This window comes from Xiphophorus couchianus, chromosome 18 (genome assembly GCF_001444195.1).
Source record: "Xiphophorus couchianus chromosome 18, X_couchianus-1.0, whole genome shotgun sequence".
In the NCBI taxonomy this organism is placed as follows: Eukaryota; Metazoa; Chordata; class Actinopteri; order Cyprinodontiformes; family Poeciliidae; genus Xiphophorus; species Xiphophorus couchianus.
Window position 1 is genome coordinate 16,898,980 of NC_040245.1, and position 18,493 is coordinate 16,917,472.

At 41.2% G+C, this 18,493-nt stretch overlaps 1 protein-coding gene across 2 annotated transcripts; it reads right to left on the minus strand.

Annotated features, from left to right (window-relative positions):
- Positions 1-1,949: 1,949 nt before the first annotated feature.
- On the minus strand, positions 1,950-18,415 carry ypel2b (yippee-like 2b). Of its 2 annotated transcripts, XM_028045666.1 has the most exons (6): positions 18,209-18,326; positions 15,394-15,617; positions 10,356-10,587; positions 9,214-9,257; positions 8,990-9,098; positions 1,950-5,046 (listed from the first exon to the last, which is right to left on the minus strand). In XM_028045666.1, exons 3-6 carry the CDS (start codon positions 10,470-10,472, stop codon positions 4,957-4,959), a joined length of 360 nt encoding a protein of 119 aa, XP_027901467.1. In that variant the 5' UTR covers positions 10,473-10,587; positions 15,394-15,617; positions 18,209-18,326; the 3' UTR covers positions 1,950-4,956. The 2 variants fall into 2 exon arrangements, with proteins under 2 accessions (XP_027901467.1, XP_027901468.1); XM_028045667.1 differs by lacking the exon at positions 15,394-15,617 and having other exon boundaries at positions 18,209-18,415.
- Between the last annotated feature and the right edge of the window lie 78 nt (positions 18,416-18,493).

Sequence of the window (18,493 nt, forward strand, 5' to 3'; positions counted from 1 at the left end):
GGAGTCTTTTGAGGTTTCTGTGGCATTCTGCTGACAATCGATTGCATTTAAGGACACCAAACAATATCACAGCAATAAATGAAGTAACAGTAATAATACAACAGTTATGTCTGAGTGTCGGCAACTTTAAAAACTGTTCCTCGCCATCTTGCTTTGTGAGTGGCCACAATTTAAAGGTTATAGCTAAAGACGAAAATCCAGCTGTGATTCATCTTGTGTGGCACACTTGTCTCCAAACAGAGAGATGAGTCACGTTTCATTCTGATCTGTGGCTAAAAATGTAATTGAAAAAAAAAAAAAACAAGACTGGAATAGAAACGTTTAAAGAAATGAGGCCTCTTTTAAAAACGTTATGACATTTCTAAAGATCGCCAGTTGATTTCAAATTGGTGAAGCTAACATGCTAAAACTAATTAGCACGCTCGCCTTCACGCGTTACGCGATGGAGCCAAGTGCGTCGCTGCAGCAAACAGAAAGGGGCGGAGAGCAGGAAAACACCTGACTGAGTGATGCATGTCCTTGTTTTTATTTCCGTGTGATTTTGAAGGACTAGTCTGTCTCAAAAGTGGAAAAACTCAAATTGTTTTACTTTTAACAATCCTAAGAATAAAGAAAATACTTAACGTACCATGACCCAAATGTGATTTGGGTTGTGTTTTTTTTTTTTGTTTTGTTTTTTTTTACTGCCACCACAATATATGTAAACATCTGTTAAATCTAGGTTAGAAATTACATTTTGCCCATGGGACAGAGGTGGTCATATTCCCTGCTGCCCTGCATCAAATGTAATCATTACACATGTTCCGTAATCCAGACGGCCAGCCGCTGCCCTACTTTTGGCATTAAAGAAGGACAGACATTAAAATACACATCGGCGCTGTGAGGCGGTCGGGTCAGTCACAGAGAAAGACCCAGACGGTGCACAACACTGGCTCCTCCGCTGCTCTGGTTTAGGGAAGAGAAATAAAGAGAGACAGTGTTGCTAAGAGACGTGGCTCAGTCCAAACACGGCACCACCATCTGCTGCTGCAGTGAGATTTTGTAACGGGTTGTCCGAGTTGGACGGAGGGAGGGACAGGAAAATCAAATCAGGAGGCTCACTGAAAACAAATCTGTAGAGAGAAAGGAGAGGAGAGGATGGAAAACAGCTGAAAATGAAAGATGGAAAGAAGAAAAGGCGTTAAAGAGGAGGGGGGGGTGGGAGGTGGAGGCAGGGAAATGAAGGGGGCGGAGGGGGGGGGGGGGTATTAAGTAAGCGCAGCGGGGATCTTGATTAGTACATGACTAACAGGTATGACTCTTGAAGCACACACTAGAGCCTCCTCCGCACACACGCATGATCGGGTTCTCACAGGAAACATCACACGCGTCGTTCCCCTGATGGCTTTGGCGCTAAAGACACAAACAGCGTCGAGGATAAAAACACTGCTGTGCTCCAGTCCGAATATAGTAACAGATTGTGGAAACGGAAATATAAAATGAGCAGAAAAGTAAAGGAAAAATGACTGTTTAGCTGATTATCTAATGCTGAATTTTGGAAAGCCTGCTTATTTCCCCCTAAAATTGTTTTATATTACATATTTGTGGGCAGTGCCAAACAGTCCTACAGTTTTTAGTGGAGGGAGTGGGATTGTGTAAGGCGACAATTTCCTGGGGGAAAAAAGACAGATGGATGGTTTTAGTTTGTAGTTACCTTTGTCCCTTTACGGCCGTACATTCACCTGTTCCTTGTCTTGGTGTTTAGAGCCCTATTTTTCTGAATCTCTTCTTCGGATACAACCTCGATCCTTTGACTCATCTTAAGTTTGTCAGCCATAAAGTTATCTTTTAATACTTTCATTGTTTTATGGCCTGCGTTTTGGTTTTCCAGCATAATGAAATGGTGATAAGAAACTCCCATCAATATTGAAAATGAAATAGCAAAACATCCAAATAAACACTATACCCCATACAGATATTAAGGTGCATTTTATTAGATGAAGATCCAATGATATAGTCAACATCAGCATCCTCCTTTTACAAAAGACATTAAAATCGAAACATTTTCAGTAAAAAAGTAGTATCATACAGCCAATGTGGGGTACCAGTCGAGAGAAAGCGTGATGTGACCGAAATCATATTCATTCATCATCATATGGATCATAGATAAAACACAATACATTAACACTATTTACAATCCGTAACACAGAGGTTGACATGAACGGAAATCTTCACGATGAATAGAGTAAATAGAATATATGCATATATTAAGATCTTTTTACAAAATCAAAATGCAGTACATATATAACAGAGAAAGGCTATCCACAAAACTTGGCTTTCAACTAAATACACACCCTCCTGTTTTGCAACATGTTGTCCAAGCAAAGTTAAATCTTTTGTTTGGTCAATTTCTTGTTGATGGGTGGGTTCTTTGGTTGTGCTGGATTTATAGTCGCAGCCTCCAGCTTGACCCCCAGCTGCTGCGAGTTACTGATCAGAGTCAACAGTTTGGGTTTAGCTGGAGAGCGCTCACAAGTTAAAGGGCTACGTCTGGAGCAATGTCTACAGGACTCTCACGTTCATGACAAACAGAGAAACTCGTTTCTTTACGTTTCCAAACCAGGATCAGATCTTATCTGCTGCGAATCGATTTCACAGCTCAAACGGACGAAATGAAACTGATTAGATTTTGTATTACAGTACAGGATTTCACTGCAACACGCAATGTTCTTTTCACAAGAAATGTGATGAGGACACAAAACTAGTCAGTTTTATATCATGCATGCGGTGACGTTGCATTTGCATCGAACGGATCCAGCTGTCATAAATAATCTCCTTTCCCATCAGAAAACAATATGTACACAGCAGATTTAATAGGATCCTGGCCTTAGCAAAGAAAAGTTAGAAATGATGTATCAGGAGATGGGAGCTCAAATGTAATCCAGTAAAGTCGACCAATAGACATGTGGATAGCAGAAAGGAAATACAGTGGATGTTAGAAGTAGCACACACTCCTACCAAATTGTCAGGGATTTGGGATTGAAAAAAAAAAATCTGATCAAAATAAATGATCATAAAACTTGCTCCACATTTATTTTAGCATGCAGCATCTACAATTCAACTGAAAAACAAATCAGAATTTTCCTAATATCTATTTATTAAGTCATGTTTGCAGGAATTTTGAAAGCATCAATGGGATCTTATGGGGTCATAAAAAGGGGACAAAATAATCCACACTATTAAATATGTTCGTCATGGCACGCAAAACTGGATATTTCTCCAAAACCCACTGAAACCAAGATAAATACAGCTAAGAGGCAGATTTTCAAAGAGATCACATTTTAAAACCTTCCATTATTATGTGTTACAGTCAGATAAAATCAAAATCTAAATGTTGATCAAAACTCAAAAAAACAACACTGCATCACCAAAAGAACGCCACACTTGCAGTGAAACATGGTGGTGGCAGCATTATGACCTGGGGCTGATTTTCTTCAAGATTCAGGTTAACATTTCGGAATGGCTTGGCTGAGTCTAGAACCAAAGCTGTGGAATTATTTTTCTATTTTTTTCCTAATCCATTTGCTTGTTTTCCAGTTGAATTGTTCTGGGTGTGTTTAAGATTAAAGCTGGAAGCATTTCTAGATATTTTTGCACTTTGTTTTACATCACAAAAACCTGACATTTTAGGAGGTGTGTGTGATCTTTCGAGGGCAACTGTATGAGTGAGTCAAGTACGTTACGTATTTATGTTGCCCCGTGTTTTTGTAAGGACAACAGATCAGAGTAACAGCAGTTTCACAGCACTGATCCCAGACAGAAAGAAAACCTAACATCAGTAGTTTCTGAATGCCTTTTGTGGTCATGTACCATTGCAATAAAAGTCAATACTTTTCATTTTACATTAGTTATGCACTAGTGACTTTACTCTTTGTTTGCATTACAGCAGGGGGGCATGTCAATGACAGATTACTACAAACCCTGCAGAGCCGCATCACCTTTGCTCTTTGCCCTCCAATGGCAGAGAGATGCTCACAGTGTTCACAAACCTTTGGGACTCCCAGACAGATTTGCTGTCCCGGTACGTAACTCTATATGACCCAACGACAACAGTGGACGCATTGCTGCATCCCCAGATGCAAGACATCAAACATGGGAGGATCAGTAGATCTCTTTATGCCACTAAGGTTTTTTTGTTGAAGCAAGAACAAAACCAAGAGGAGATGCTTTTTCTGCTTTGAGGACACATTCCTGTGAGCTCTAAGAGATAGCAGGTGTGCTGTCTGTCTGCATCCGTTTGCCTTCTTGTTTTGTCCTGGGCTGCATCAGTGGCGAGGCATTGAAGGGATCCCAGTTAGAAGCCATGAAAGCAGCAACAAATGGATCTTTTCCACCGTTTTTTGAAGGAACAGCCAAGTGGGTGGTAATCTCTGCACACAGAACCCTTTAAAGGCCCGTGTGTTCAGGCCCATTCGGGGTCAGACCTCATCAGGCCCAGATGGCATAGCCCCAATAAGTTGAGTCTGCTATAGTCATCTTAGGTCTCATTCATGTTGGGGACCCAGTGATCAGCTCTTCAACCAAAACCAAAGCAAGCTGCCAGATTGAGCCAACTGGACGCCTTGCAGCCGCTATTTTTAGACAAGGTAGAATAATCAACACAGCACAGGGAACGTTTTGCGGAGCTGCTTTTCAGAGCTTGTGTTTTATAAAACTAAAACCAAAACGTAACATCTTGTCTATTGCTGGCCAGTCACCTGGTCCTCCTGTCAAACTGGGATGTCTGGGACCTCGGTGTGTGTTACCGCACGTGACGTGTGTGTGTACATCAAGAGGTGTGTGGATGGGCAGTAAGTTACAGAGGTTAATGGTAAATCAGCCAAACCAAAGTCACACACTCACCCACCGCACACAATCACCCCCACGACTCCCTGCCTCCCTCCCCTCCAACGTGGTCGTCACTCAGCTGCTCGCCCCTCAGTCCCAGCCATTGTCCTTGATCATGTGGGCCAACTCGATGATGAACTTGCCCTCTTTATACTTCTGACTGCTCTCGAAAGCATGTTCCTGGAGGGAGTGGCAGAGGGAAGGAGACGTAGCATCTCATTCAGAAGGTACAATCACAACAGATAACAATGAAACAGTAAGCAACTTTTAGGCTTCGTTCACACAGCAGGTCCTGATGATCAATTCCAATTTTGAGCTGAAATACTTTTTTGTTCTTTTGCGCGGTCGTTCATACTACTAATTAAATGTAAAATCAATCAAACGTCCGTGTGAATGGTTTACGTCCCCAAAACAACCCGCATGTGCAGAAGAAGAATGTTGACGTCACACAGCAGCATATTTATTGTTTGTGGAAGTAACAATGAATGTGTAGTCGGAAATAGGAGTGGTGTGATTGTGATTTGTCATGTACTTCATTCATAATTTCAAAATCATATTTTCAGTCATTGCTTACATGCATGTGTTCTGTCCCTAACATAAAGGTCGGATGAAATGAGACACGACTGCTCAGACTGCAGAGGCTTTGAAAACTATCAGATATGTATCTGAATTAGTACGATATGTGGAAGTGGCATAGATCAGATGTTTTGGGGTGAAAAGATTGGGATTGAACTATTCACTTGCTGTGAAACAGTTGAATATAGATTGCTTTTGGGCCAAAAAGGCAGATATGGGTTGTATTTACCTGATGTGTGAACGTAGCCTTAACTGAGCTTCAGCAGACTTTGCTTGTGGGAGATGCTTGCATGAAAACAACGTATGCTTAAACACAGGAGCGCTCCGACTGAAGAGAATCATCATACATCACATTGACAACAGGGTGTTTCTAACTACAAATAATCTGCCAAGACCAAAGGCTAGCAGGTTTAGAAATGATCACTATGAATGCTGCTGCGTCTCTGCAGGCTGAAACATGTATTCCTCCCAGGACAGCAGCTCAAAAACTTACTAGAAATGCAGAAAGATTCATACCTCATGGATTTTCCCATATTTTGTCAAATTACAACAAGAAATTTCAAAGTATTTTATTGTGTTCCTATGCGACAAAAGCAACATAGAGTGGTGAACACTGTAACTATGAACTGGAAGAAATATGATGCAATCATTATCTTCAAAATAAAAACTTGTATGCAGCCCATTTGGAAGCAAATACAGCTTCAGAAGAAAAGCTTCAAATGGGCCCATAGATCTGATGGAGAGGATTAGTGAACAACCATTTTTAAGTATGGCCACTAATTCCCAGTGGGATTTAGGTGTGGACTTTGACTGGGCCATTCCAACACATGAATCTGGTTGGATCTTAGCCAGCCCATTGTCCCTCTGGCTGGATGTTTAGTGCCATTTCTAGCTTCAGTGTCAAGTCTTTTCCAAATTCTAGCAAGTTTTCTTCTAGGATTTTACTGCTCCATCCACCTCCCCATCAACTCTGACCAGCTTACCTGCCTCTACTGAAGAAAAGCATCCCCAATACATTACGCTGCCACCGCCGTGTTTCATTTAGGAGAGAATGTGTTCACTGCATTGTGCAGTGTTAGTTTTCCTGCACAAAGTTCCTGGAATAAATGTTTTTTAATTATTATTATTCTAACTTATTGAATATCTATTGCTTTGTACTCAAGGCAGTTGGTTGCACTGACTTATGTTTGGGGATTTCATATTAAAAGGTAGATGAGTACAAAATGATAGGCGGTGTGAGTTTATGCTTGTGAAGTGGCTTCTACAGCTTGTCTTTTTGTTCTATGAAAAGTGAAAATATGAAAACAGAACAGACTCTTAACATTTTGGGATGTTGCCATAATTTTAAGAAAAAGTTAATCTTGATGAAACTGGAAGCCATCAAGTTTCTGCTTTGCGTCGATCAACAGCCTCCAAACACATTTGCTCTCTGTAAGTCTCCTACAGGTGTGTCGCGGAGGAGGATGATGCAAATGTTGTGGAGCGAGCCTTTGTGCCTTTTTGGTTTTTTTTGTGACTTTGACTGGTTTGGTTTTTGAGCTGCAGAGGCATATTCTCAGATTTCTGCTTGCAGGAGAGCAGTGGGTCAAACCTCCGAGTCTCTTTCAACTTCTGCAGAACCGCATTTAGACTGCGGGACTTTTAGTGGGTCCTGACAGGAATAGAAACTTCTGAGAAGAGAAACTACTTTGACTGCCGGTTCAGCCAGTGTTTAGCAGGCTCATAAGGAAAATATTTATTTTTAGGCCATAAGAAAGAAAGTGGAATTGAGTTTAGACTTGTTCTGTGACTGTTGCAGTAGGAGGTTGGTGTGTAATCAATGAGGCCTTCTCAGGAGTCAAACAAGAAGGATGCTGTGTGTTTTAACCCTTTAAGGAAACAGTCGTGTGCACTATAGTCTAAACTCTCCCTTGCATGTTAAAAAGGTTTGCTGATGACAGCAACGCATATTTAGCTTTGCTGATATATGAAAAAGGCTAACTTTAGTGGATCCTGTTCAGCTCACTTACAGAAGACTGAAATAACTCCTGCACTCAGTAAATACATGTTTAACATGGCAGCTTAACACAAACTTCACTCTGAATACAGACAGCGATGTTCCGGGTTAAATAGAGGCTGCTGCAGTACTTGTACACTTAGTAATTTGGTGTTATAAGGTAGTCTGTTGTGTTGCATTATATTTTAATTTCATGAAGGTGCACTAAAACCAAATCTTGAATTACCTGCATCTGAATATTAACGGGTCGACCTGCTTTAATTTAAACGGGACTTTGTTGATTAATTTTGGTCAATATGAGAGAAGCAGTTGCGCTTGTTACAAAACTGCCTGAACTAATAGTTGCTGTAGTTTCGCTAAACATTTATAACCTGATAATTATGTAATAAGGAGAACTAAATCAATTTACTGGTCCTGTAATAAACTTATTGAGTCTATCTGAAGCAAGCTTTCGCTTAGGCATTTATTCCTGTAAGAATCTTTAAGCAAAGGTTTTGAAACAATCGCTCATTTTGCTATGCTTTGCTTCTAAGAAGCTAAACCCTCTTGTTGTTCGAAGTTTCCAGATTCTTTGTCTGCAAATCTTTTAAACTTTTTCTTCAGACCTTGGCTTTTATGTAGCAAGTTTTCTGCCCCGTCCTTGTTCCAGGCTACCACAACCAGAGTACCGCCACTATGCTTAGAGGCGGTACTCTGTAGTTCAGTTAAGAGAAATTGTTGACAACGCAACTAGTATTCAAACGTTCCTCACATCTCTTCTTTAACGCCATAATTAGCCAGATTTTCAGTTTGCCACAAATAATCTAGAGGACATGGTCAGATCAAACCAAAATCAAACTATTTAGTTCACATGCAAAGCACTATGTGTAGAAAACCTATTCTGCACATCAACTTGAATTAACTTTCTGCAAGGTGAAACATGGTGGTGGCAGCAGCATGCTGCGGAGAGGGTTTTCTTCAGCAGAGAAAGGGAAGCTGCAAAAGACTAGAAACAGGAGATGGACAACAAACTTAAACATACAGCCAGAGCTTCAGTGGAAAGTATGATGCGCTGGAATGGCCCAGTCAAAGTCCAAACCTGACCTCATTCAGAATCTGTGACTTGAAAATAAAGGTTCATAGAAACTCTCCATTTAATTTGGTAGATTTAAAGTATTGGTCACAAAGTTCGGTTTCTAGATGTGCAAACCTGCTGCAAACAGTTGTGATTAAAGAGGAAAGGCGGTTCTACAAAAGTATTGCTAAAAGAAAATCCAATTTAAAACAACCAGGAAATGAACCGAAACGGTGAATAAAGCGAGAAGTGGAAACTCTCCTCATGCTGAACCAACCTTAATCCAGAAAATGTATGTAAAAATAATCACAAGGCACCTAGAAGAATCATCTGACCTCCATCTGTCAGCTTGGAGCTGAGCTGCTGCAGTGACCCTCTGAGAAGCGCAGTCCAAAAATATAAAGGGTCCAAATGAAATTAGGTTATGCTACAAGAACAACTCTCCCCCCATTTATCCTCCTCTAAACTTAGACTTGGAATCAGCCAAGGACACTCACATATTTCCAGCCCAGAGTGGTCTTGCAGTTCTCACAGTAGATATCCGCCACAGCATGCAGGCCTGTCAGCAGAACTCTCTCCTCTGCAGGGCCACACCCAATGTTCACCCTGAGGGGCAGACACGAGCAGAGGCAGAGCGGAAAAAGTTTTTAAATCTCAACGCAAGCATGAGAAGTTCTCCATAAATCCTTCAGATGTTCTGAGATTTTAGATCAGCACTCACACTGAGTTGAACAGGTAAGCTCTGCCCTGGCTGCCCTGGAACGACTGCAGAGACAATAGTTGACAAGATGAAGCAAATCTGCTCTTAAGTTGAAAGAACTCCTAAAACGGGATTCACATTTTGCAGAAAAAACATTTAGTTAATCATAAGTGATAGCAGGTTTTTCACCAGAGGCGTATGTTCACTGCAAAACCAAAGCTGCTGTTGAAGAGGCTTATTAAGCTGCTGCATTTAGTGCAGCTCAGCAAAAAAGCCTCTGAACACAGGTGATTGTGTCTTCATAATCGCATATAAAACGTGCAACTGCAGCCATAATCCAGTTCACTCTCCAGCTTATAACATAATCCATCCATGTGCAGCGGCACGGCGGTGGATAATACAAGCCTACAGGTGGATAAACCTGCTGTTTAATTTTGTAATTCCTCATTTGCTTTTGAAGTCCTTGATATTTTCCCCCAAATGTAATTATTTTCATGGGATCTAAACTAAAGGTACTCTGACAGCTCTCTGCTGTGGGAGAAATATCTTCCTTGAACAGATTAGGAGAGGTCTATGAGCTACACAAAACATGTTTATTAAACCTTTTGTATAAATTATTGTTAGATAATGAGATTTCAGTCTGCTCAGTTCTGCCCATTTTGAGCTCCTTTCAGAATGAGCTGCTTTACTGACTCTTGTCACTTTAAATCCAAATAAACTGCCCCTATCTCAGCGTTTACACTCGGATGTGAAAATGGCTGCAAACAGATGCACAATTCCACAACAGTGCATCTTTGAAAAGCAAAAGTAGAGCCTCCTGCACAACCAACAAGAATGAAGCGAGTGCTTTCTGGATGGTAAGTTTGGTCAGCTAACCAAACGTGCTGGAGCTCCTCTTGGGTTTCTAGGTGACGGGCTGAGCTCAGCTATGGTCCCTAAGTAGATACCATCAAATGCGACTTAACAATTGGAAGGATTCTGAAACGGCTCATTTTCCAGGCTCCGAAAAACGGTTGGGTTGTTTTTAGAAGCAGTAGAGACCCAAATGGAAGCATAAAAATGTGCAAAATATGAATTTTGAGTAATAGGTCTTCTTTAACAAAAATGATTGAATGATTCTGTGGCTTAGAGGCAGCGATGGTACGAGAGCTTCCCCTGGTTACCTTGGAGATGAGCTCGTCGTGGTTGGCCAGGTGAGCTCGGCAGTGAATGCAGCTGTACGTCCGGTGGCAGCTCGGCAGGTACGCCTGGAACGTCTTGGAGCGCGTCATCCGGACCATGGGCGGTGTTGGCGGGCGGTGCAAAAACGGACTGCCGGCCCAGGTCGGCTCACAGGGGAAGCACCGCAACACACAGGTGAGGGCCGTGGTGGGCGGTGGGTTGGGAGGTAAACACCTGGGAGGAGAAAGCAGAGCGGCTGATCGACACCTGGATGAAAACAGAATCACAAGCAGTGCCTTACGCAGCTGAAGTTAAACATCTGCAACTAGTTTCATTGTGCGTGCAGAAGAAAAGCCTATAAACTGCATGAGTGTTTAGGGAGGTTTCCAGTGTTAGTTTTTGATTAAACCAAAAGGTTCATTTTGCTCTGATCTGACCAGAACTCCGTCTTTCACCTGCTGGCTGTGTCTCCTCACTGGATTTTGACAACCTGTGTTTATTGCCAATGATGCATCTTTCCAGATCTGTGAACTGCATAACTGATAGCTGTCCTGTCAACAGATTCTCCCACCTGAGCTGTGAATCCCTGCAGGCCCTCTGCGGTTATTATTGGCAAACTGAGTTTACTCACTCAACAGCCCTGAATTTTCTGCAGGCATCAATCAAGGAATCATTTCATGTTTTCACTGCATCACCTTTTGGCCATTTTGGACATTGACAGAGTGGTTCTGTTTTTTATGTTGATAACCTAAGTTTATCAACACATCCTGCAATTAGTGGCAGAAAATCATAAGGTATTTCAGCTTTTTGTGCAAAGCTGCCACTGCAAACTGCAGCATGCAGCCCTGATGCAAAGCGACGCTCCTACTTCACACTCTGTGCTGCAGCTATAATCTGCTTATCCCAGCACAACTGCAAGGATCGTGCTCTGCTCCCTTCATAATATCCAAAGGGATCGACCCTTTAACATACTTGCTGCTGCTGCGGCCCGGCGACAGATTAACAAGTCGGCATGGGAAGCTGTCCCGTGGGTCAGGCGTATAATCTGAGGACCTGTTGGAGAAACTGTGTAGTGGGCTGAGCTTCACATCAAGCAGCGCAACAATAACTTGGTGTCTTTGGCTCTGATTCTATGAATCACAAATATAATAAAATTTTTTCCCCCTTGTGTTTGCTGTCAGGAATGTCCATATATATTTCCACAAAGTCTAAATAAAGAAAGAACATACATCATTTCAATAATGTCCCACTCTGTCTCCTCTCCCTCCCGTCTGCGTTTACAGAAGCATCTGGAAAAGCTCATAAAATACTGATTGGAAGCCAGAGGCCTCGGTGAGCACAGGACAAACAAGAAGAGCGGGGGCCTGCGCTGCAGCATGATTGTTTTTAGAGCCTGATGAAGGCTGATAAAGGCTGATGGGAAGGACTGCAGCAGATAAATAAATAAAGCACTGAGACATGCCCTTGTTTTCTCTCCTCTGACTCGATGCCAACAGCGTAGGTTCAGGGCACAAAGACACGTTACAGTTGTCATAGCTGACCCTTCACGCACACGCACACACACGCCCACACACCCGCACACACCCGCACACACACGCATATGGACTGATGTTTAACAAAGAGCATGCTTTATCTTTTCAGTCATTTCAGGACAAATGTAAGCATCTTGTCCTCCGAGATCAGATAAAAATGAATCAACACGCTGTCACGTACAGTAAGTTATATAATGTGTTAAATGTAAAAATATGCAGTTTGCACTTTGTGTATTAAGCTGCATAAAATCAGCGCAGATATATTCATAGATTTCACTTTAGGCTCTGAGAGAGTCTGAGTAGATGTGATGGATGGTTTCAATGAATGTAAGAATAGAGAACATTTGCACAAAGTAGATGAGCAATCAACTCAATCTACCAGTCTAAGCTTCAGCCATTCTAGCTGAGCTAAATTTAATCTTCTTCCTTTGCAATGAGTCGCTGCACTTTTAACACTAAGAGTGAAAGAAAACAATTTGATGCACGATGCTTTTCAAAAGTATTCCTACCCTTAAATTTATTTCACATTTTGTCACATTACAACAAACTGTTTTCATTTTTAACCTCCACAACACCTCAGATGACACCACCTCCACAGAGGAACACGGTGTTGGCAGCATCTCGCCTTGGAGATCCCTTTCTTCAGCAGGGGCAGCAAATCTAGTTAGAATTGATTTGAGGATAGAGTTAATTTGGGCTAAATACAGGCCAGGCAAAAAACTCGAGACTGTGGTGGAGAAGATAGCGGCAGGACGTGTGACAATGGACCAGTCAAAGTTCAGACATGATAACATATTTTGTAACTAATAATTTTTCTGTTTTTTCTTTCCACTTCACAACTACGCAGTAGTTTGAAATAGTTCATCACATTAAATCCCAATAAAATGCACTAAAGCGTGAAATATGAATATATTTAAGGGGTATGAATATTTTTTCAAATGCTGCAGCAATCAATCACAACTGCAAGATGATGTTACAGCTGGTATGTGTGAGTATGTTGACCTCCAGTGCATCATGATAGTGTAATGTTCCCTGGAGGGGCAATATTTACCACCATTACTGCATCACTGTGCTGAATATCACATATCCTCCGGAGGCTCATGCATATGTAGAAATGTGCTGGAGTTTTAGAAGAAAATAGCTCCCTGATAGCCATAGTCAAGAGTTAGTGTGTGTCAGCAGGTTGGGAGGAAACCTTGTAGTCTCTGAATCCATACAGATGAAGTGATAACAAGTGATTAAGCAACTTAAGAAGAGACGAGAGTCAGAGCTGACTTTCTCCCAAACTAAAATACCTTGTCATCCCTATTTTACGGTGTAAGATGTGTGATTTTTCATTATGAAATGAAATGGTGTTTTAGCTTATAACGCTCCAATTTAACCAGAAATCTTGAAAACCTCTTTGGGCTTCTTGAATTTGTGAGAAGCGTTCACAAAAATGATTTCAAATTCTTTCAAATATACACAGAAGTTAAAAAAAAAAAAAACGTAACTAGATTTTTGTTTACTCAGGAATTTGCTCCATGTATGAGTGCTTTGAGCATGTAAGCCTCTGCCAGTGGCAATGTTTCTGCTGAAAATCAGCCTGAACGCCTGATTAGATGCATTTAAAACGATTTCTTCATTCATTCATCTTCGACTCTGGATTGTTTTTATTATTTTTAAGATCCTTTAATATCTATTTGGTATTCAAGCTGTCACTTTGGTTTGGTCATTCTAAATGACTAAGCTTTTCTTCAGTCTTAGAAATGACGTGTGCTTCAGTTCTGTGGTTCGGTTCTGTCTCATGACCCAATTCATGAAGTAAGTCATCCAGTCTGTGAGTCAGTTTGGATCAAACTCACGTATTGTTGATGACCGGTCCCAACCTCCTGCTATTTCACACACAGGAACAACAATGCTGTACTTGCATAATTACTAATGTATAGCTGGTCAAATTACTTTTCTAGTTAGCTATTTTTGATGAGCTATAGAGCTAAATATTCACAAGATTGATGAATCTTGCATGAATTGTGCCCCGGATGAGCACTAGAAGGCTGTTTTTGTTTGTTTTCACTGCTAGATTAAAGATTAAATTAACCAAAACTGCTTTATAGAACCTGTGATCAATGCACAATGATTCAGCCAAGTTCCCAGGCTTGCCTCAATCTGAGGTGGTCCTAAAGCCTAAAACGACTGAAAAACATGCTTTTTGTGTTTTCACAAATAGGAGAAAGGTCTAATCAACATCTGTTTAAAATAATCTCTACTCTGTGCTGATAAATTCACTAAGTAGCTTTGATCTTGAACTGTAAATCATAAAAAGTAATCCAGATTCCAAAAACAAGGGGAAATAGCACTTAAACTTATCACCAAATAGAAATCTATGACATCAGATACCAACCACAAGTTTTAGTCTCCAACAGTGTCCTGAAACCTTTTTAAAGTGTGCTGTAATCATGAATAAAATCTGTTCTGAACAATTTTGTTGCCCACTGACTGGAAGGCACCCTGGGTGGTGAGCCGTTTGGAAAACCTCCACATCTTCAACTGCGTTGTGTTAGTTTCCTACTTTTAAGATCAAATATGTCTCAAAGTTTGTGTATTGAGTGGATGAAAATAGCCGGGTCCATCCCAAACGAGGGGAGTCGGGCCCAAACCATGGATTGGTGGAGTCTTGTTTTTAGAGAGATGGTTTAGTAACTTCTTCCAGACATTTTATTGCTGGCAAAGATGTTGTGCTCTTACTCCCCATGGGGTTGTTTACAGCGCATGCAATTTCTGGTAAGCTTCGTCGAGTTGAGGCGATACTTACATCATGGTAAAATGTTAGCGATTGGGTAACATCAAATCCAGTCGTTTAAAACTTCTACAGAACCTCTAATAAGCAGTCGTTTCTCAATAGCCAAGGGTTCAGATCCTCTGTACAAAGCAAACTCTGTTAGCATACTATCAAATTGTTGTTTTTCTTAGGATGCATAGAATCGTTGCTCTTGTAAGATAATCTTATCTACAATAAACTCCTGTAGGGGCTTTGAGCCATTGCAGAGTTTGATTCTACCTTAGGCCGGCTCTGATTATCACAGCTTTTCATCTAAAAGTTTTCATACGACTAGTTTATGATGTAAAAGGACTTCCACAAATGAAGCATGTTACATATTAGGTGAAAGATCTTAAAGAAACAATGTAGACACACTGTTAGAAAAAAGTCTTTAACCAATTTTAGCTAATAAAATATTGCTTAAGCCTTTTCAACCAAACCCCATCGGCTTCCAAACACAGAGAATACTCCAACCTTTTATGTGAGTTAACACATATTTTGCAAAGCAGCACTGTTTGTTGCCATGTCGATGCGCTTCAAAATGCTGACGCAAACAGTCCGCCTGAGCTGTTCTGAACTACACAACACAACAGAAACAAACTCCGGCAGGAAAAACAAATTGCATAAATGATCAGATGACCTGCAGCTTGCAGGGATCCAGACAGGGTGAAAAATCAAGATATCCAAAGTAATTTCAGTGTGTGTAACCTTTTGCATCATTTTCAGTCAGCCTGCCTCTGCCTTCGCTCCATCTATCTCCATGCCTCTCAGCCTGTTTGCATATTCATTATTTCTCTCTGCTGCCTCTCTGTCTATTCATCCGTCCTGCGGCAGGTTGTTTGAGGTCAGCGAGCCGTCCGTTCTGGTCATTTCTGGGTGTCATCACAGAAAGGGCTACATGCCACGAGTCCCGCTAACCAGAAAGGAGCCCCCTGCATACACACAACGGCAACAAAGAGGGTTACGTAATGCACCGATGCTGCTGCAGATGCTGCTTTTGACCGTGATCACAAACAGAAGAAAAAGAGTGAGGGCAAATCTGCTGAGTCCTCCATAAGCTGCACATCCTACGCTGCTCTGACACAATTTGTGCACATGATGTGCTTTTCATCCCACTTTCAATTCATGGTTACAGCCAGACCGGCAGCGCGCAGCAGCATGACATCACTGACTCCACTCCCGACTCGTATCAAATCTCACTGATGAAGGGACGCTCCTCCTTCCACTCCTCCTTATGCATCATTTTGTGCTGGGATGCTTGCTTTAGGCTCCATACTTTCTGACAGACAGAAGAAAACAGCTCAGAACTTGTTGAAATGACTTGTGTTTGTGTAATTTGAGAGCATTTTGGGAGTGGCTGAGTGGTAGATGTGTTAGACACAGACTTGTGCAACTTTAGTTTGTGCATACAAGCCCTGTCTGTAAAAGATCACCTTTCAGGGCCTTCAGCTCATCTTCGATCCTCTAACATCGACCCCTTGCTCACATGATCGCTGGCAATCTGCCTGCTTGGGCGGCAATAGAAATAGATCAGTGCTGACCCCCTAAATACACTTCTCAGGACTTTATTCAATTTAACTTAACTTCTTAAAAACATCTCACCATATCTACATAGACTCCCCTTGTTTATTCCATTTATATAGCAGTAGTTCTCAAACCTGATAAGATATGAACACAACAATTTCCATGCATGACTTACTGAAATCAGCACTGAAATTGGACACGGCTCTTTTCCAGCTTTTTATTATGTCACAAAAAAAAAGAAAATAAGGAAACTCTACCTCGGTTGCAGGATGCCGAATATATAAATGAACTTCTGACATACATAAATGAGTCACACACGATACTTGACAACCTAATTTAAAGCTGAAGCAAGATTTTGAAGCTACAGAGAAATATATAATTATTGGTTCATTTACATTTTTGCTTTAACCTTGCCTTTATTAACAGTATGAAATTTGTTGTGGGGTTTTGCACATAAAAGGTTAGATTTAAATACATTCTGAGCCTCCTAAATACCAAAACGTTGTTATTATAACACTTAAAGCCTTCTAACTGATAGCAGATGTGCTTTTTTGTATACTGTGTGAGTGGTTTAAATTAGGGCTGCACCAATTTGCATCGTCTTCTGGACAATCGCTGATTACCGATCTTTGAAAAGCCTGACCAATTGATTCCGATTTCGGCTGATACTATTTTTTCTTTTGTCTGAAATGTCACTAAATATAACAAGAAAGTCACTGTGTTTTCAACAGTGGGGTGACTATTGTTAACAGAAAATGTGCAGACATGGCCTTGTGGGCGGGTTTGTCAGTAAAATTTCTCTCAGAAGATGATTAATAAGTTTTAGAACTTATTAATCTTCTATTAAACTGAGGTAGATAAGATCGGCTTCACATGGAGGTATCGGCCGATCACCGGTAACCCCAAATTAAGGAAATAGGAGCCGATTTATTATTGCATCACTAGTTTAAATCATATATATAAATGATGTACCTGCTCCTGATTTGTATACAAATCAAGGTATGTATACAACATATCTAATGTCATGTAATCGAATCTAATTTAATATAATATGATATAATGTAAGGGATTTCTACTTTGAAATCTACAGCCACAGAATTCAGAAAGGGTAACTCCATGGGCAATGATTAAGTTCATTGTCAGAGTCAGTTGATAACACAATCAACCTAATACAAAATAATAAAATATGTTCTTTAAATCCATGTTTTTGCTCCTTTGTGTAAAATACACATCTGATTTTATGTATAAGTGGAAAATATTATATTTACAGGGTAAACAAAGTCCATACAAGGGTTAAAAATGAAGCATGTCCTCCTGGATGTGGGCGCTGACAGATAATGTTAGAGAGAAATCTAATCTCGCGGAGTTACACACGGATTAAAGACATGCAGCCCTGGTTAGTTTACAGTATAAATGTGTAATTACTGGTGTGAATCAGGTCACAGGAAGTGGCGCACTTTATCTGGGGCAGAACTTCAGCCACCACAGATGGCGGGGATGCCTCACCTCACACACACATGCACACCCACCTACACACACACATACACACACACACCCCTGCCTCTGAAAACAATGCGCAATGATTTTGACAGGTGACTGCCGTCAGCCATCACATGACCTGATTATATGATCGCCCGCATCGATCCTGCTGACGTGCAAGTATGGTGGCGCTACGTGCAGGGGTGTCAGCATGAGTTTTTCGTAAAAAAAACAAACAAACAAACAAACAAAAAACAACAACAACAGACAAATACAGAAGCTCCAATGCAGAGAATATGTCAGCATCCCCACCATGAGGAAACTGCATCAGCTGCTCATACTTATGCAATATGCGAAACTTGACTTGAAACGTAACCGCAAATGTTGCCTTAAGTAGAAGACACCTTAATGAGGAAAATTGTGAATGGCCAGATCGCTTCCTGAATAAGCCTCAAGCAAAGACATGAAAACAGTGCGTAACAAAAATGCACCACCACTACAGTGGGGAAATTAAACGTACCTTTGAGAGGAGTAAAAAACACGTCTCTCCACGTAGCCTAAAGAAAACGTCGCAGTTCCTCGTCTTTTTTTTGGCGGCGGTGCCAATCCTAAAATCTCTTTCGCATTCCTTCCCCAGGCAAATTTCCTCCGCTCTCCGGACCTGGCAAGTCCTGCAGAGACGCAATGTTTTGACGCGCAGCGGTGCCCAGCAGAGTTTACTGAGAGACGGACAGAGATTGGCGAGGCGGACAGCCGGAGCGAGATGGCTCCCTCCGAACAAATTCCGCGTTTGTAGTTTTATTTG

Excerpts from the sequence above, each read along its gene's own strand:
- ypel2b (XM_028045667.1), bottom strand. The coding sequence starts at position 10,472 with ATGGTCCGGATGACGCGCTCCAAGACGTTCCAGGCGTACCTGCCGAGC. Across the intron at positions 9,099-9,213 it reads GCTTACCTGTTCAACTCAGT|GGTGAACATTGGGTGTGGCC; the intron begins GTGAGTGCTGAT and ends TCTGCCCCTCAG. Across the intron at positions 5,047-8,989 it reads CCACTCTGGGCTGGAAATAT|GAACATGCTTTCGAGAGCAG; the intron begins GTGAGTGTCCTT and ends CACTCCCTCCAG.